At 34.6% G+C, this 17,609-nt stretch overlaps 1 protein-coding gene across 2 annotated transcripts in view; it reads left to right on the forward strand.

Moving 5' to 3' along the window:
* CACNA2D1 (calcium voltage-gated channel auxiliary subunit alpha2delta 1) overlaps positions 1-17,609 on the forward strand; it is a 491,057-nt gene that overhangs the window by 408,326 nt on the left and 65,122 nt on the right. For both annotated transcript variants that reach the window (XM_032402277.1, XM_032402278.1), the window contains exons 13-15: positions 12,704-12,782; positions 13,959-14,008; positions 15,436-15,525. In XM_032402277.1, the coding sequence (XP_032258168.1) occupies positions 12,704-12,782; positions 13,959-14,008; positions 15,436-15,525 (219 nt within the window). The remainder of the gene's footprint in view (positions 1-12,703; positions 12,783-13,958; positions 14,009-15,435; positions 15,526-17,609) is intronic.

Below are 17,609 nucleotides of genomic sequence, written 5' to 3' on the forward strand. Positions count from 1 at the left end.
TTGTAGGGAGCCCTGACTAATTTGAATGTCCATCCATGTAGCAAAACCTGCTGATATTGTGGAGAATATCAACTGTGACTATTTCTCTAGCAATCCTACCAGCAGCTTATTTCATCTTTCTTAGTGACTCTTTGCATTTGATAAGAGAATGATTCTCAACTTGGTTTTTTAAAATGTTAAGGATCCATTAAAAAAAATAATGATATAAGCTATTTTTTATGTTTCACAAATTCCAACAGAAATTACATATTTATCCACAAGTCTCTTCTGAGAAAAATGCCAATTCACTTTGCTTTTATTTGAACTTTTCACACTTAGGAAGGTGTGGCTCATCATGAGCACTAGTGGGTTGTTTTATATGCATTTCAGGAATTGAAAGGAGAGAAGAAAAAGGTGAACTAATTTATTTAGATAGTTTTGCAGACACAACATTGTGAATAATTTGGTACAGTATTGATGAAAATTTTGCAGCACTTTGAAATACTCTTAGGTACTTTTTAGCCTATATGTGATTGGAATATGATTAAAGAATTGAAAACATAAGCAAATTACTTACTTTGAAACATGCCTTCATCAAAGCAAAGTCAACTTTTGTGGACAAATTATTTCTTTATTCATGCCCAGTAGTGCTTTGTTTTAAAGATATTATTTATTTATTTGAGAGAGAGTGAGAGCCAGAGAGGTCACAGAGGGAGAGGGAGAAGCAGGCTTCCTGCAGAGCAGGGAGCCCGATGCGGGGCTCGATCCCAGGACCCTGAGATCATGACCTGAGCCAAAGGCAAACCCTTAACTTGACTGAGCCACCCAGGCATCCCAGGAAGAATTTCTTAAAGGAATACAGCAATGAATTTTACATTTGATATCAGAATTTGTGCCTGAGGTGTATCTTGATTTTAAGGAGTATATAATATATTCTGGTTTTTTTTTATTTTATTATGTTAATCACCATACATTGAATCATTAGTTTTTCATGTAGTGTTCCATGATTCATTGTTTGCGTATAACACCCAGTGCTCCATGCAGTACGTGCCCTCTTTAATACCCATCACCAGGCTAACCCATACCCCCACCCCGCTCCCCTCTAGAACCCTCGGTTTGTTTCTCAGAGTCCATAGTCTCTCATGGTTCGTCTCCCCCTCCGATTTCCCTCCATATATTCTAACAAATTTGAATAAAAGAATATAAATGCATAAAAGGAGAGGTGATTTTCATCTAAACTTGTAATTTTTTTCTTCTTCCAAAACTGTATTTGCATCCAGGATTAACACAATAACATCTCTTGGAGGCATATCATGAGGGGTTTTTTTTCCTTTTTTTTTTTAATACAAAAGGAATTATGTCATAAGGAAAGCAATTGTTTTCTACTCTCTGTTGTCACAAATTGTTTAATTGAATAAATGAAGAATTTGCTAGTTTAAAGCCATTTTTCTGTGTATACATTCTAAAAATGTCCATTCTAAATATTAATGTCTTGAAACACTGCTTCTCATCCCCTTCACCTTTTACAGGAACTCAGCTTTTTAAACAAAGCATTTTGTGACATGCTAAACCACATAATAAATGATTCATATCACATTCACTTTTGTAAAACTGAATAAGAATTTAGTCTTACTCAACCATCCTGCTGTTTTGTTTGCGAACAATGACTCCTACGCTCTGTGGACACACACTTTTCTTAAGGCCACATACCTTTATTAATGCCAGAGCAACTTTGGAAATGAATCAGTGCTCAGTTTCTGCAGTTTAAATGCTATTTTTACCGAACATAAAAATGAAAATGTTCTTGAAATTAGGTACTTTATTGGTTCTGTGACTCTAATTTCAGTGGCTGTAGCCAAGTTCTGTGATAAGCACACTTATACATATATGCGTACCTACATACACAGATAGATCCACACACATTTGTATGTTTTAAATGGGCATCGTCTTCTCTCTGTCCATTGAATCTCCAGGAACAAGAGACCATGTGTGTTACTTTGGCATAAGATTTATTATATAAAGTTGTATCAATAAAAGCCAACAGGTAGTTGAGAAGTTAATAAGGGGTGAGGAAATAGAAATCTGGATAAAGTCCTTTTTTTTTCCTAAAGTCTTTGCAAATTTGCTAAGAAATATTGGGGGAAAAGTAAGACCATCAACTCCAGGTGCAGTTGTTTAGATACACGCACAGGTATGGATGTGTATACACATATGTATTTTTTAAGAATGGAAGAGCTAATTCATTATTCTGTGTTATAAATTAGTAAAGGGATACACATCCAGGGAAAGCTTATAGACCCAAAATAGAGAAATGATAATTGATGGAGATCCTTGAAAGAGGAGAGACAGAGAGAGAGATACAGATCATAGGTTTCTGATTTGAACAAGCAGGAATTCTATTTATGTAAACATTGCTGTCCCACATTTCTTATGCTCTCTACTTTGTTGCTCAGTGCCTTACCACATTTCTTCATGTGGGAAAACTTTGTTAAACCAAAATTTTATCTCTTGGTATTTGCACGTTCTGTATCCACTAACAGTGAAAGTAGAGGATAGCAGATGACAACTTTTAAGTCAGTTAGATGTTTGAGCATATCTGTATCTTGTCAAGACACCATTTACGTAGTTAATCATTTATGCTAAAGGCATGTGTAGGTATTATGTACCTACTGAAGATAGCATGTATGAGAAATTTTTTTCACCATCTTCAAATATGACTTCAAATGGTTGTGGATGAATTTGAGGACCCCTTTCTAACTTCTCCATATTTAGAATCCCCTACCTCCCACCGTCCCACACCATGTGAGACATGTGCCACCCACAGATACTGATACAGAAGGTAAGTGACTATCTTTGTCATGCAAGGATGTATAGGACACAAAATGTTTGGTATTTTTGCCATAGACTTCTTTGCCACAAGCATTTTCATTGCAAGCATTTTCACCTTAGAACTAAATGGCCATAAGGCAACTTTGCCATAAAAGATAAAAAGTAATTGATTGACAGGTCGGTTTGACAGTTTGGTTTCTCAAACTGGTTGATAGTTTGATTTCTTTTCTCCATCGGTGCATGCTGCATTGACGGATTGCACTCCCATTTCTGTATGACATAAATATTAGCCCTCATAATGGTGTATACACATTTCCTATAGAACTTTGCAGTGTCTATCACTGGACATGTACCAGTATGGGAAGAAAAAAATAACTATGGAGAACGCTTTCACAACACACAAAAAAATACAAAGCTTAGTGACAAATACGCTTCCTAGTGTTTAGAGACTGATCTCTCTCTCATAAGATGAATGAAGAGATTTTAGCAAAAAAAAAAAAGAAAAAGAAAAGTACAATGTTGAAGAATGAGACAAATCAACCAGCCAAAACATCCCAGAAAAATATAACACTATGAATGAAAGACTTCAAAGACCAGTGCTTAGGTATAACCCACAGAGTGAAAGCAGTGAGTTTCGCAGTACTGCTGTGACTGCACGGCGTACATTTCGAATGTGTTCAAGTAGTTTGTATTTCACAAAATAAAGTCTTTTAAAATTTGTTACTCATTATCCATGTTTCATTATCTTTTTCAATGAATGACGCTCTTTTATTTTTCATGATTTTATCTTTTATAGCAGAATTGCCTTAAAGCCAATACTTAGGCAGTGAAATGTTTGCAGTGAAATTGCTTGGAGCAGAGATGTTTACAGTGAAATTATCTAGAACCATATATGACAGACCAGTCCCCTACCTGCAAAATTAATATTTGTTACATAATAAATTTATCAGTTCAGAATTTCACTAGCTACCTTATCTTTCAAATGGCCAGTGTGTAAAAATAAAATTTGATAGGTTGAATAAAATAAAAACTTTCAATACTCTTACAAATTCTGCACGTGATTATGACTTTATGTTAAAACCGATTCTTTAAAAAGAAAGTTCACTTGTGGCTTTCAAAGTAGCAGAATTACAAAGTCATAAAGAAAGTTGGATGAGCTTTCAAAGGAAAATCTGAAAACTAGTCTTTGAATTCTGCCTTTTCCCCCAAGCCTCTTGCTTGGCATACATGTGACTGCTGAATGCTTCATTTACATTCATTTTTCATCCAGATGACATTAGAAATCGTTCAGAGCAACCCAGGTAGGTGTGATGAGGTACATCCGGAGAGCTGATGAATGAGGCTGCAGATACACAGCACAATTTAATGAGGCCAAAAGGTTGAGAATTAGAACAAAATGTTTGGGTTCTTGCGAAATGTATTACTCTTGGGAATTAATCTACCTGATTATAGATAGGTACAGCTTTAAAACGGAGTCCGTGTTAATCTCCTCACACAGCTGTTCCATATTAAAATGCATTCACTTTATAATCTTTACCTGCAGCAATGCCATTCCTTAGGGTTCACCCATGTGTACGACACTTCCTTAAAAATGGTGCCAAAACTAAAATGAACTCTATCATAAAGTCCAAACAAATGAATAAAGGAAAGTGAAACCAGACACAGAGTTGAAAGATAATTCCCAGGCCTCGCAAAATTAAAGATACTTGATTTTCTGTAGAATAGCAAAAAGATTGGTTAGCCGTACACACTTAAGATTGTCTAGCCAGGTAGGAAATCGTCCTCAGAGTCTTAGCTTAATTCTCAGAATTAATCGAGAAATGCAAAAGCATCGAGAATTTATAAAATGAAAATTTCAAAGTAACGAGTAAATGAAGAAGAACAAATGGGAACTGTGATACATTGATTTCAAAATAAAGAATACATTGCTAAAATTATAAGAGGCTGACAGATGCATTGTTACTTTTTAAAATTATTTAGAAAATGATTAGCAATGTCTTTCCTATTTTTCTGTCAGATCCAGGGTAGGAAGAAATCTGTAGCCTACAGAAATCTAAAGCAAGTTACAAATGATGGAATCTGCCTATGTGTTTTATATAGTAACAGTGAAAATTGTCAATTAATTTTTCAACAGATGGTAAGGAAAGTAATTTGTTGCCTTCTCTACTGTCCCTGCCTGGCTTCTCCCCGGCAAGAATGAAACCTTTGGAAGCAATGTTTGAATATATGCAGCATTCAGATTTGTAAAATATGTAATACCATTTAACAAATGCACTGCTTCTAAAAAGTTTCCTTTTAGATATCTTGCCACTTTCAACAGTTACCAAAAGTTTTCCAGCTTTAGAATAGAAAATGTACCTTTGTTCATAAAGATCAAGTATGTCATTTATGCCAGAGTTACTATAGAGTTGAAAAGAATAATTACCAGTAACATTGGCCCTGCCAATGGAGAGATTATCTATTTAAAAGGCATGGTGTGTGTGTGTGTGTGTGTGTGTGTGTGTGTGTGTGTGTGTGTGTCTTCCTCTCTGACAGATTTATTTACATTTGTTTCTCTTAATATAAAATTAATGTTGACAGTCCATTCCCTGAACTAAGGAAAACATTATCAGACACAGTCTCGTCAGGTTTGAGTACTAGTACTACCACACATTTTACAGAATCCTTAATTTAATATCTAAAGTCTAATGAAAAATGAAGTTAGGCATTACAAGAAGCACAAAGTATATAAAAAGACATACAGAAAATGTACAGCAGATGCACCTGAATTAATCTCTAGATAGAATTCTGTCACCTAGAATCAGGATTGCCCTTTGGGTTAAATGGTTAGACCAGAAAAGGCACACTCTTCTGCATTTTCTGAGGCTGCTTCCTTCTCCGATGAAGAATTCCGCTTCCCACAGATCTCTGCAGACAGTTTTGCTGGGCACTCCCTTTCCCCCAGACTCCTTTATCATTCTGTGTTTGAAGCACTGTCTGTCCTCTTTCGTTCTTCCAGATTCCCCTTTTTGATTATTTTATTTATCTGTTCACTTACCTTGAACTTCCCTCTATGAAGGAATTTGTTCTAATAACACAACTTTAAAAAGAAAAGCAAAATGCAGTAGTCATGTTGGTTTTGTATACATGATCTTAAAGAACCAAACAGATGTTTCTGTCACGTCTTACATGTCGGTGCTTAACATAGATACATGCCTTGGGATTACGTTGGTATTTTACATTTATTGATGACAGTTACAGTGACTCATCCTCACATTATCAGATGATGAGGTGAGCTTGAAGCTCTGTGAAATAGGGGTTATGTCCGTTTATAAATGTACCACTGAGTCCTTTGGGGCTAGTGCAGTGCTTGATGCCCAGAAGTTGCTAACTATATACTGATATATCAGATGTTTCAGTAAATATGCAATAAATAAGCTCCTAAGGTGGTAAACTACAAAAAAATTCATAAATGTAAGAAAAATTCAATAGCTCTGTTCTTCTTTTAAAAGATAATCATTTAAAACAATATTTATTTCCTTATACTTAGAATGTGGAGTAGAATTGATGTTCCACTCTTGTATATATCATCTTATAAGGAAGGAGGGTTTAAGTTTATATAAGAAATGATTGTATTGATGGCATCTTTCCATTTACTCTAATCAGTCTAACACGTAGTTTTTCATGACTATTCTCATGATTAGTATCAGTGAAGTATTTGGCATTACCCAAGAATATCTGAAATAAATCAGTATATTGCTTATTTTCTGACCTCCTAGCTGATGATAGTCTCAGCAGAGCTACAGGTAGCTTGGAAATACAATGTGCCCATAGCTTATTCCTCCTTTCTCAGGAACTATAAACGTACGCAGAGGGAAGGAGAACTAGAAATTACTTCCTTATAATCTGATACTGTGAGCATGATTCATTTTAATTGTTGCTAATAAGTTTTAAATACCAACATAATCCCAAGGTATGAATCTGTGTTGTTATCCACCCAACATGTAGGACACAGGAGAGAACTATCCGCTCCGTTTTTTAATAAGATCATGTATGCAAAACCTATCTGACTACTGCATTTTGTTTTCTTTCATAAAGTGTTTTGGTGTTATTTGCTTGAACAAATTCAGTAGTCCTTGATTAAATTTTTGCCTTTGTCAGACCATAGGAAATTTCATGTAGATATACCTCATATGGACACAGTGGAATTTAGACAATACTGGCCCCTTTTCTTTAGTTCATTGCTAAATGTAATAAAGTGAGCCACATTTGTTCTTCTAGAAAGGTGTCGTTTTGAGTTATTTTGAGTTCTTTTTGAGGCATGGAAGGCTGATGTCTCACTAATGGAAAATGTTACCCCATGAAAATCTGATAATTTGACTCTAGAACTTGTTGTCCTCTTCCTCCTCATCCTCATTACCGTAGTTAATATTGATTGAACTTAAAATTTTCCCTGTGTCATAAAAGCTTTATATGTATCATTTCACTTACAATGGGGATAATCGTATGATAAAAACCTTTTTATGACCATCATCATTATCATCATCCCCGTTTTGGAAATAAGAAAACCAAAATTTGGGAAGTTAAATAACATGTTGAAAGTCATACAGCTACTAAGTGGCAGAGTCAAGAATTTAAATGACCTCCAGTCCGGATTTCATAAGCTCACGTGGAATGCGCCTAGCCGGTCATCTGTCTCTTTCTCCCGGGCAGCCTTGTGGGGCTATGCCAATCATCATTTGCCCACCCAGGAGCCTGCCTTGTAGTCAGACAGCAGGACTGTTCCACTAAGGGACATGGCTTCTTGCAGCGTTAAGAGGTTAAGACGGATTAAACTAAGCCATCAAAACTTTGCAGACTGCAAGTACCTTTCAGATCATCGGGCTTTATAAAATAAATTAAGTGTGAAAGGTGAATGTGGACACTTTTATTTATTTCATGCTACTATGAAACTAGGGATGTGGGTTATTTGAATGCTCCGGATTCTGGTACACTTGTGAATTATGGAAACCACTGTAGAATTTTCTCCTAAAATATTCAGTACAATCTAGTATTTTTATAGGCTGAAGGCCAAAAATTTTAGTACACACAGTAAATTAATAAAACCCATTTCTGACCTCATTTTTCTAACGTTTCGATAGCTGAAGTTTTTATTTTAGTTTTATTGGCCTCTTTTCTTCAGAGTCTCATTTCCATTATTCCTTGGAGATTTGCCTATTGTAAATTAAACTTGAACTCTGGGTAACTGATAATTGTTGAGGTGACAGTTTCCAGTAACTGGGTTCTGCTGGGAAACAAGAAATTCCTATGGCTTTTTAAAATAGGTTGACCCTGTGGCTTTGGAAAAATCTTAATTGAAGACAACTATTTTAGTCTTCAACAAACAGAACAAAACAAAACAGATTAGCAGAAGTCCAGAATTGTAGGATAAAGTTATAAAATAGTGGTATATTGTAAGGAACAAATTAATAATATATTTTAAATAACCAAACTTGCTGTAAATTAAAAGTTTTCTCTTATCAACTGGGCCGGTCTTGACATATCAACATTAGACTGTTGGAATTAGAATATTCTGTTCAGAGAAAAATGGTTTTTGAAGCAACTGAAGACAAAATTATGTAAATTTGCAACTAGTTATAATGACTGACTTTTAAGAATTTTAACTTTATTAACTATGCCCTCATTACTGTTGCTTTTTTAAATACACTTATGCAATTAAGCATGAGTCAAGACTTAGGAGAAAATTTTCATTCTCTCGGAATTATAGAGTACAGAAAGGTATACTTCATTTTGCCTCAAAAAGTTTGTTCAACTTCATTGGACAAGTCTGCATAACATAAAATAAAAAAATGCAGAATTTACCATGCGATAAGTATAATGAAACTGCCCAAATTTTCCAAAATGCAAGATGACTATCAGCCTAGTTTTGGCTCAGTGTTAAAATGAACAGATTGAATTTGAATGACACCAGAGCTTGTCTTAAATCCATCTGGTAAGAAGTTGAAACCACTCAACCAGCTTTTCACTTTTTTTCATTTAATATTTATTTTCATTTATATTTGAGGCCCTATATTAGGTGCAATAGATAGAATACTGTTTCCACCCAATCAAAATCTATTCAATACTACCTCCCCATGTTATTTCTACTAAAGACCTAATCTCCAGCATGATGAAAAATATTTTTAAGTCCATCTAAAACTGTATGTCTCATATATGACCGTAAAGAGGCCAACATTTTGAAACATGAGCTTAACTAAAATCATCCACATTAATGGAGAAACATTTAACAGATTTTCTAGAAACACTTCAGTTACGAGGTTTCTGGTATGCATTTGTTACATGAATCCAGTAGTGTGATTAAAAATGCGCTACTGCAGGACGCCTGGGTGACTCAGTCGGTTAAGCGTCTGCCTGCGGCTCAGGTCATGATCCCGGGGTCCTGGGATCGAGCCCCTCATCGGGCTCCCTGCTCAACGGGAAGCCTGCTTCTCCCTCTCCCTCTGTGACCTCTCTGGCTCTCACTGTCTCTCAAATAAATAAATAATATCTTTAAAACAATGCACTACTGGGCATGAATAAAGAAATTATTCGTCCACAAAAGTTGACTTTGATGAAGGCATGTTTCAAAGTAAGTAATTTGCTTAATTGAGACTTAAGATGACATATTTAGCTTGTGTGACTATACATTAAGGATTTTGAGTTGTTTTTTATGTCATTTTATTTGTTTTTATATAATACCATGCAAATAGTCTAATAAGAACTCTAAAAATATACATCCTTGAGAATGTAATTTACCCTAACTTTTACATGTGCCTACTTCAAGGAATTACTTTATTTTTCTCTTACCCCCAACTAATAGCTAAACGAGAACAGTAAATTTAAAGAAGTGGAAAACATCAGGGGAAGGAGGATAGCAATCATCTCTGCGGATTTGGCATTTGGAATTTGAGAGATAGTTCATTCACTATTCCACAGGGTGGCAGTAATACAGCATAGACTAGGAAGAATGAACCTATTTAAAATTCGAAGTGGAAAGTTAGAGTTCAAACATCATCTTTTAAATATCACCAGTTTATTGTGAACATACATTATAACATGTATATTGCAAATGCGTATGAAATAAATGAAATTAAAATTCTTAGTACATAGGTAAAATATATAAGGCAAAACTAAATGCAACATGAGTATGGCAGTTGGGATTGGAGTAATTTTTATGTTTTTTTCATTGTTACATAAAGAATTTAAAAGCTAGGGTGCTTTATATTAAACTTTTTCTGAACCAAGTGTATATTTATAAAATAATTTCAGAAAATTTTAAGCAGCCTATAAAATCATTAAAATATACACAATGCGTGTGTGTGTGTGTGTGTGTGTGTGTGTGTACACGCATGCCCATGTGTGTATCTACCAAGAGAAAAAAAAGCATCTGAGGTATATTAGATCTTGGAAATATTGTAATGGGAAGGTGGTTGCAGAAATTATAAAAAGAAGGGTGAATTTATAATTCTTAAGATTTTAGTCACCATGGGGAGGAAAGTTTCCAAAAAATAGTGTCTGACAATGTCTACACTAAGGCAAATAAAAATTAAGAGGTACAGATTATAAATTTGTAATAAAGGAATAATTCAATTCATTAATGCAGCTTTTATTCAAATAGCTGAGGATCTGTGTGGCGAATGAACACAGAAGGAGGCACATACACAAACAGTGTTTAGTGTGCTTTAAAATGTTGCACCTCCGCACCCAGCTCTGATTCTGAATTTCTTAATTTAGACAACTTCTAAGATCTTCACGTTTGCAAACCTGGGGGGGTTAAGCAAAACTTTTGGGGTCAAACAAAATGACAAGTATTTTTGTTGTTTGGGGGAAGTTTCTGTTTTGTTTTTTACTAGTATATGTTTTGGGTGGGTTGTGTTTATTTGGACTGTTTGATGAATAGCATCAGTCAAAATCACATGGTGTGTGTCTAAGCGTAACCCCTATGTTGGTAGAAATACTTGCCTTTCAGGGACACTGATAGAAAAATTCATTTAGTCTTATTTATTTCTCTTTACTGAAAAGTATTTTTGTGGGAAAATACTTTACCAGAACACTGCTGTGGTAAGAGAGACACTAAGACAAAGCAGTGCTTTAAATTGAAAATTTGAGACATGCTTTCAAATGTTCATTGTGATGGAGATCTCCCACGTGCTTTCTGGGGCATCTGGGTTGTTTCCCTGCCTTGAATTCATGTGACAATTGTTTAAGGTATAGCAGTTAAATTGAATTATCAGTAGGGTGACCTACCTGTTTACAGAAGTACTTCCATTTAGGAGTAAGCTCAACTATGTCAGAGGCAACACTACATTGAAATATGAGCTGTAGAGACAGCCCCAAAAATAAATTTTTAGAATTTAAGAAAATGAAATTGTTACATTTTAAGGAATTGGGGGGAGGGGTAGACAGGTGTCGCCGACTTCTATTAACCTAGAATGAGTCACTTTTCCTTATAAGTTGAGATGATTAAAATTCAGATGTGTCCTGCAAATGGCTGAGGCAAGCCTGGACAAGTGAAGGGTGGCTCACAGAAAACTTTACAAGGGAAACAGCAACATCTCCAGTGTACGTTTTGGGGCAGGGATTGTTATGAAGTGATCTCTGTGTGGCCAAGACCAGTGGAGGAACAGAAAACAGATGTGAAATCTCTTTTGAGATTTGCGCTCTGCAGTCATGTGCAAAGATGAAAACAGGCGAAACAATTAGAAAATGTCAGTTCAAACAGTCAATCGACATGAATTAGGGAAAAGCTGTTAACATAGTTCAAACCAGAACATGAATTCATGGAAAAGTGATTTTCTGCATGTTTATCTTTAGAAAAGGCTAAAATGTTTAACTTAAAATACTGGTTTACTTAGATTACTAAATTAGTAAAAATCAATATATCCTAAATAGCCATTTTATTAAATATTTGTTGACATTGAATTTATCCTCTACATTCTTGTATTATTATGAAATTACAGTATTTTCATAATTAAGTATAATGGCTTCTGATAAACATTTACGTTACCATATTTTAAAAATGATCTCAACTGAATTTTTAAAATATTTGCATATTAGAAACAGTCAATATTTTGATTGTCTTTAAAAATTCTGGGAGCTTAACATGTGTATTTATATATCCTAGTTCTCTTTTATAGGAAGTTAGTAACATCATAATCATGTATGTGCATACTAAATATTTTCATGGTGTGAAAGTAGTTAAACTCTTACTAAGTATAATTGCCTTAACTAAAAGCATAATGACCTCCTTTCTTTGTCCATCGTTATAATCACATATTTATGAAACAGGAATTTTTTTTTTTTTAAGATTTTATTTATTTATTTGACACAGAGAGAGACAGCGAGAGAGGGAACACAAGCAGGGGGAATGGGAGAGGGAGAAGCAGGCTTCCTGCAGAGCAGGGAGCCCCACACGGGGCTCGACCCCAGGACCCCAGAATCATGACCTGAGCCGAAGGCAGACGCCTAACAACTGAGCCACCCAGGCGCCCCTGAAACAGGAATTATTATTTTCACTTATTTTTTGCAGTGACTAAGTATGTGGAAAATATGTTTTAACCAGGGGAGACAGGTGAAGTCGGTTGGGCATAAAAGATGCCATTTCTATGAATAGAACCTGAGTTGTGATTCTGACATAGGATCAGGACCTGGTGCTGGGCACCCGAGTGCTGTCTTAAATTTAGTAACTGAAGTCCGTGTTGAGAGTAGGTTATGGGGTTTCTCTCTGGTGACTTTCTGAAAGATTGGCCTCGATTTTTCTTGTCAGATTTATCAACTGAGTAGCATGCTTTTATTTGTTTTTTGCTTTAGCTATTTTGTGTTGGCATTCAGTTAAATTTTATGCAGCCTAACAGATCCCTGTGTTTCAATTCACCAGGTACGTGTATTCACATTTTCAGTTGGTCAACATAATTATGACAGAGGACCTATTCAGTGGATGGCCTGTGAAAATAAAGGTAACACATCTGTTTTCTCGAGCACATTTTAGTACTAAAACAAAATTGATAGTTGTTAATTCTACATATTCTCATTTAAGATAAAGTTGTAGCTAATGTTTACAGGAATAGAGACAAGAGTAAGATGTTGCATGTGGTTTCTTTTTTTAAAGATTATTTATTTGGGAGAGAGAGTGGGGGGTGGTGAATGGCAGAGGGAAGGGGGAGACAGAGTCTTTTAAGCAGACTCCATGCTGCGCGCGGAGCCCGATGCAGGCTGGATCTCATGACCCTGAGATCAGGACCTGAACCGAAGCTGAGTCAGACACTCAACCAACTGCGCCACCCAGGTGCCCCAAGATGTTGAATGTGTTTTCTGCGGAGAAAACCCACACACAAAACACTTTAAAATTATTACGATTACAGTATATAAAAATTCAGACATTTGATCGTATGGTGTATGATATCATATATTGATATCATTCGATGCTTTATTTAGAGCGACTTAATGATACTTACCAAATGGAATCTTACCTGAAAAATTAAGAATGAAAGAATATCTGAATCACATAAAACTTACATATAAGAAAGTATGACATATAAGTGCATTTTTTCTGAGTGGTTGAATTTTCTTTTAAATGTCTTACACATTCCTAGATAATTCTGATTTTGTGTAGTGAGCCCATGTTTCCTGTGTACACAGAAAAAAACCAAAAATGTTGTTTGAAAAACTGATCACATAGCAATAAAAGGAACCTCAATTTATTATGAAAGTCATATTTACGCAAATATTTTATATAAATATAATTGTCAGATACCCATTATCATGTATCTTTAATAATTTCTCCAGTGATAAAAGTATTTTAAATGAGGCCAGGCTCCCTACTGTTTGGTAGAAAAACCACATTTATTTGATAACAGTTTATAAGAAACATAGTGAAATTTCTCATAAAGCTTATGCATTTGTTAGGGATATACAGTAATCAAACATTTTCTACATTTATTGGTGGTATTGATATGTTAGTGTTTGCTCAGTTAGAAGTGAAAAAATGCTCTTTTTTCCTCCAAAGACCTAAAATAATTTTGTGGCCATGTATTATAATGTAATATGTGTGTGTGTATGTGTGTATATATATATATATATATATATATATATATATATACACACAAAAAAAAATATGTATGTATATGTTTCAGGTTATTATTATGAAATTCCTTCCATTGGAGCAATAAGAATCAATACTCAGGTATGGTTATTTAAATTTTGTTTAAATTATTTTTTCAAAGAACAAGATGTTTCTTTGCTGCTTTAAACATGCTCAATTGGATAAAATAGGTGAAAATGAAAAAATGATCCATAATACTGTATTTGTAACAAAATGATGAGTATCATGGTGATGTACTGATTGTTATTTCATTAAAGTTCCAAGTGTTTTCAAATATCTAAAACTCAGGTAAAAAACTGTGTATGTTGCTCTTCTCAGATGTTAAAAACATCATCGAAAATAAAATGAAAATTTATTGACAATCTTGTTTCATTTTAACTTGAACTTGGTTCTATTTCAGATCATTTAAATGAGTTTCTTCAAGTTGCAGGTGTACCACAAAGAAAATTAAGCAATACTTAATCTGGACAAATTATATAGGATTCTAATCAGAATTTAGATTCTAATCAGAAATTAGATATGTCCCAAAAAACCCCTGTAGATCTATTTACCCATTTAAAATAAACTTACAACAAGGAGATGATTTTTCTATAACCGTTTATTTTATTTTTAATTATTGAATTCTTTTTATTTTTTCAAATTTTTATTTAAATTTTAGTTAACATAAAGTGTAATACTGGTTTCAGGAGTAGAATTTAGTGATTCATCACTTACATATAACACCCAATGCTCATCCTAACAAGTGCCCTCCTTATACCCATCACCCATTTAACCATTCAGTTTAAAACTTGCCTGTTAAATAACCTTGTAGATCAAAGCAACAAAGTTAATTTAAATGTATATTATTTTTAAGTATTCATAAATAATTTAAAATCATTACTCAATTTTAAACATAACTGAGGATCCACAAAATAGACTAAGTCAAAATTGAACATAAATAACATGGCATTTGTGGAACTGAATACTGACTGTGTTTTATGTTGAAATGAAACAGCGCTGCACTTGACTCTGATGTCTCACTTGGCACAGTATTTCATTTATTTTTGATATGTTTAAATGTAGTTTTGAATTTCAGCCAAACGATCTGTGATATGAAAGCAAGTATGTAGCTGCTTTATTATTTCACATTTGTGTGATTCCATCCAGTAAATCACAGAGCCTTAAATAGTTTAGATTAACATAAAGCAATTTACAAGGAACGTATTTCACTTATCATTGGCTGTACCTCAAAAAAAGGATGTATTGTTAATAGAAAAAAACTGGGGAAGATATACTGTATAAATAATATGAGTTAAATATTATTGATTCAAAGTATGTAGAGATACCATTTATGGTATATCCAAAATAGGAATTAAATGATTATATATTTACTCTCTTCATAATTTTGATTCCATATTTATTTTTGACTCTGGGTAATTTTCTTCTGTAGAGTTATTTTGTTTTTGTTTTAGTACAGCATTTCTGTTTTTCAACCACTTAACCCTTTTTTTTTTTATTTTAATAAATAGGAATATTTGGATGTTCTGGGTAGACCAATGGTGTTAGCAGGAGACAAAGCTAAGCAAGTTCAATGGACAAATGTGTATCTGGATGCGCTGGTAAGAGATCGGCTGTTCAGCCAGAGACTGTCCGAACAAAAGCACATAGCTATTTCTCCTTCTTTCTAGGTGACATTTATCACTTCCAATTCATTAAACCCTTTCTAAAAGTCCTTCTGTCACAACCTTTTTTTCTAGATTTTAGATAATGTACATAAAAACTTAGACTTGTCTAATCACAGATGTGAAGTGTTACTTTATTTTTTAGGTGATCTGTTAAGAATGTGGGATTTCAAACCTCAGATCTTGAATTTGTGGCCATTTCAATAACATTATGAATTTACTTTATTTTATTTTTGTTATTAACATATAATGTATTATTTGTTTCAGGGGGACAGGTCTGTGATTCATCAGTCTTACACAGTTCACAGTGCTCACCATAGCACACACCCTCCCCAGTGTCCATCACCCAGCCACCCCATCCCTCCCACCCCCCACCACTCCAGCAACCCTCAGTTTGTTTCCTGAGATTAAGAGTCTCTTATGGTTTGTCTCCCTCTCTGGTTTCATCTTGTTTCATTTGAATTTTTATGTAAAAAAAATACTAAAGTCATGTGAATGTATACCTGCGACTGCAGACTTTGAGTAAATCTGAGGAAAGGTTTTTAAAGTAGACTTCAGCCAGCAGGAGCATGCATAGCCTCCACAACTCAAGCCAGACCCAACGAGGCTCAGAAGTACACGCAATTAAATAGGCAAATAATCTTACCCTACTCTGAAATCATCACAAACCTAATAACCTCTTTATATATAATCTCTTCTTTCAAATTCAACCCCAGATTTTTATGGAAATAAGCCATTGAAATGATCAAACGTGGTGCAGTATAACAAAAACATGTCAAGTTGTCCGTTGTACAATTGAAATTTTAATATAGGTCATACTTTGATCTTTCAAAGCGGTGGTTCTCAACTGGGGGTGATTTTGCCACTCACAGGTCATTTGGATATATCTCTGGATGTTTTCCCTTGTTGTGACTGGGATGGGGAGGGATTGCTACTGGCATCTCGTGGATAGAGGCCAAGGATGCTACTAAAAGTGGTACAATACACTGGACAGTCCCCTCACCCCATGCACGTGCACACAACAAAGAATTATGCAGCTCAAAATAGCATTAGAGCTTAAGTTCAGATAACTTATTTAACGTAAGTTTTACTTCCTAGTGTGAAAGTTATAAATAGTAAATATCGTCCTTAAGATTTATTCATATGCTTAATCTTGATGAGATGACTTAATTGATGATTTGACTAATGTAATATATCAGAGAGAACCAAAATACTGAGCCCTGAAAAGTAAATGCTGATTCAGTAACCCTTTCTCCTACTTGGAGTACAATTATATGCTGATACTACTTTTCTGAATGCAGCGATGACCCCAAAGGGCAAAATGCAATCCATTTAGAATTACTTATCATTTGGTTCTTGTAAAATAAACATATACAGGAAGTTGGAAGAAAAATAGGCACTATTAACAGCAGCTTTGCATGCTAAGAAAGATAAAGTGAAGCTTGCTTACCTCAAACCCTAGCTAAAATTACTATCCAGTGCTCCTTTGACATCACGTATTTATTTAAGGTCACATGGTCATCAAAAGCTATGGTCAAAATGTTTCATTTTTCCAAATCCATCACAGGACAGGGTATGATAGAAGGAGTCAATAATTATGCCCTCTAGGATTTCCTATGACCAAAAGTTCATTAACCAGCACATCTGCGTTGTTGGTAAGGTTCTTACTGATAGCACAGATGATGTTAGGAATAGGTTTTGGTTCTAAACGCGCTGTTCAGTAAGCTGGAACTAAATGTAAAACAAGAAAAAAAAAGAGTCACAGGAATTGGCTAGTCAGTGGACACATAGAGCATTCTTGTACTAACGAGAATGAAAAATGACTGTCTTGTATTTCTAATTACATGTCTATAATCTCTGCATGTAGAAGATTTACTATATATGCTGCTCAGTATGTGCTGTGGTTACATTAAGAAAAAAGTGGTAAACATTCCAAGACAAAATGTAAAAAATATAATGAGAAAAATGAAAAGAACTCTGGAAATTCAGAAGAAAGAAGCCATGTATTTGGGGATGGTGTA

This window comes from Phoca vitulina, unplaced genomic scaffold (genome assembly GCF_004348235.1).
Source record: "Phoca vitulina isolate PV1807 unplaced genomic scaffold, GSC_HSeal_1.0 scaffold4, whole genome shotgun sequence".
Taxonomy (NCBI): Eukaryota; Metazoa; Chordata; class Mammalia; order Carnivora; family Phocidae; genus Phoca; species Phoca vitulina.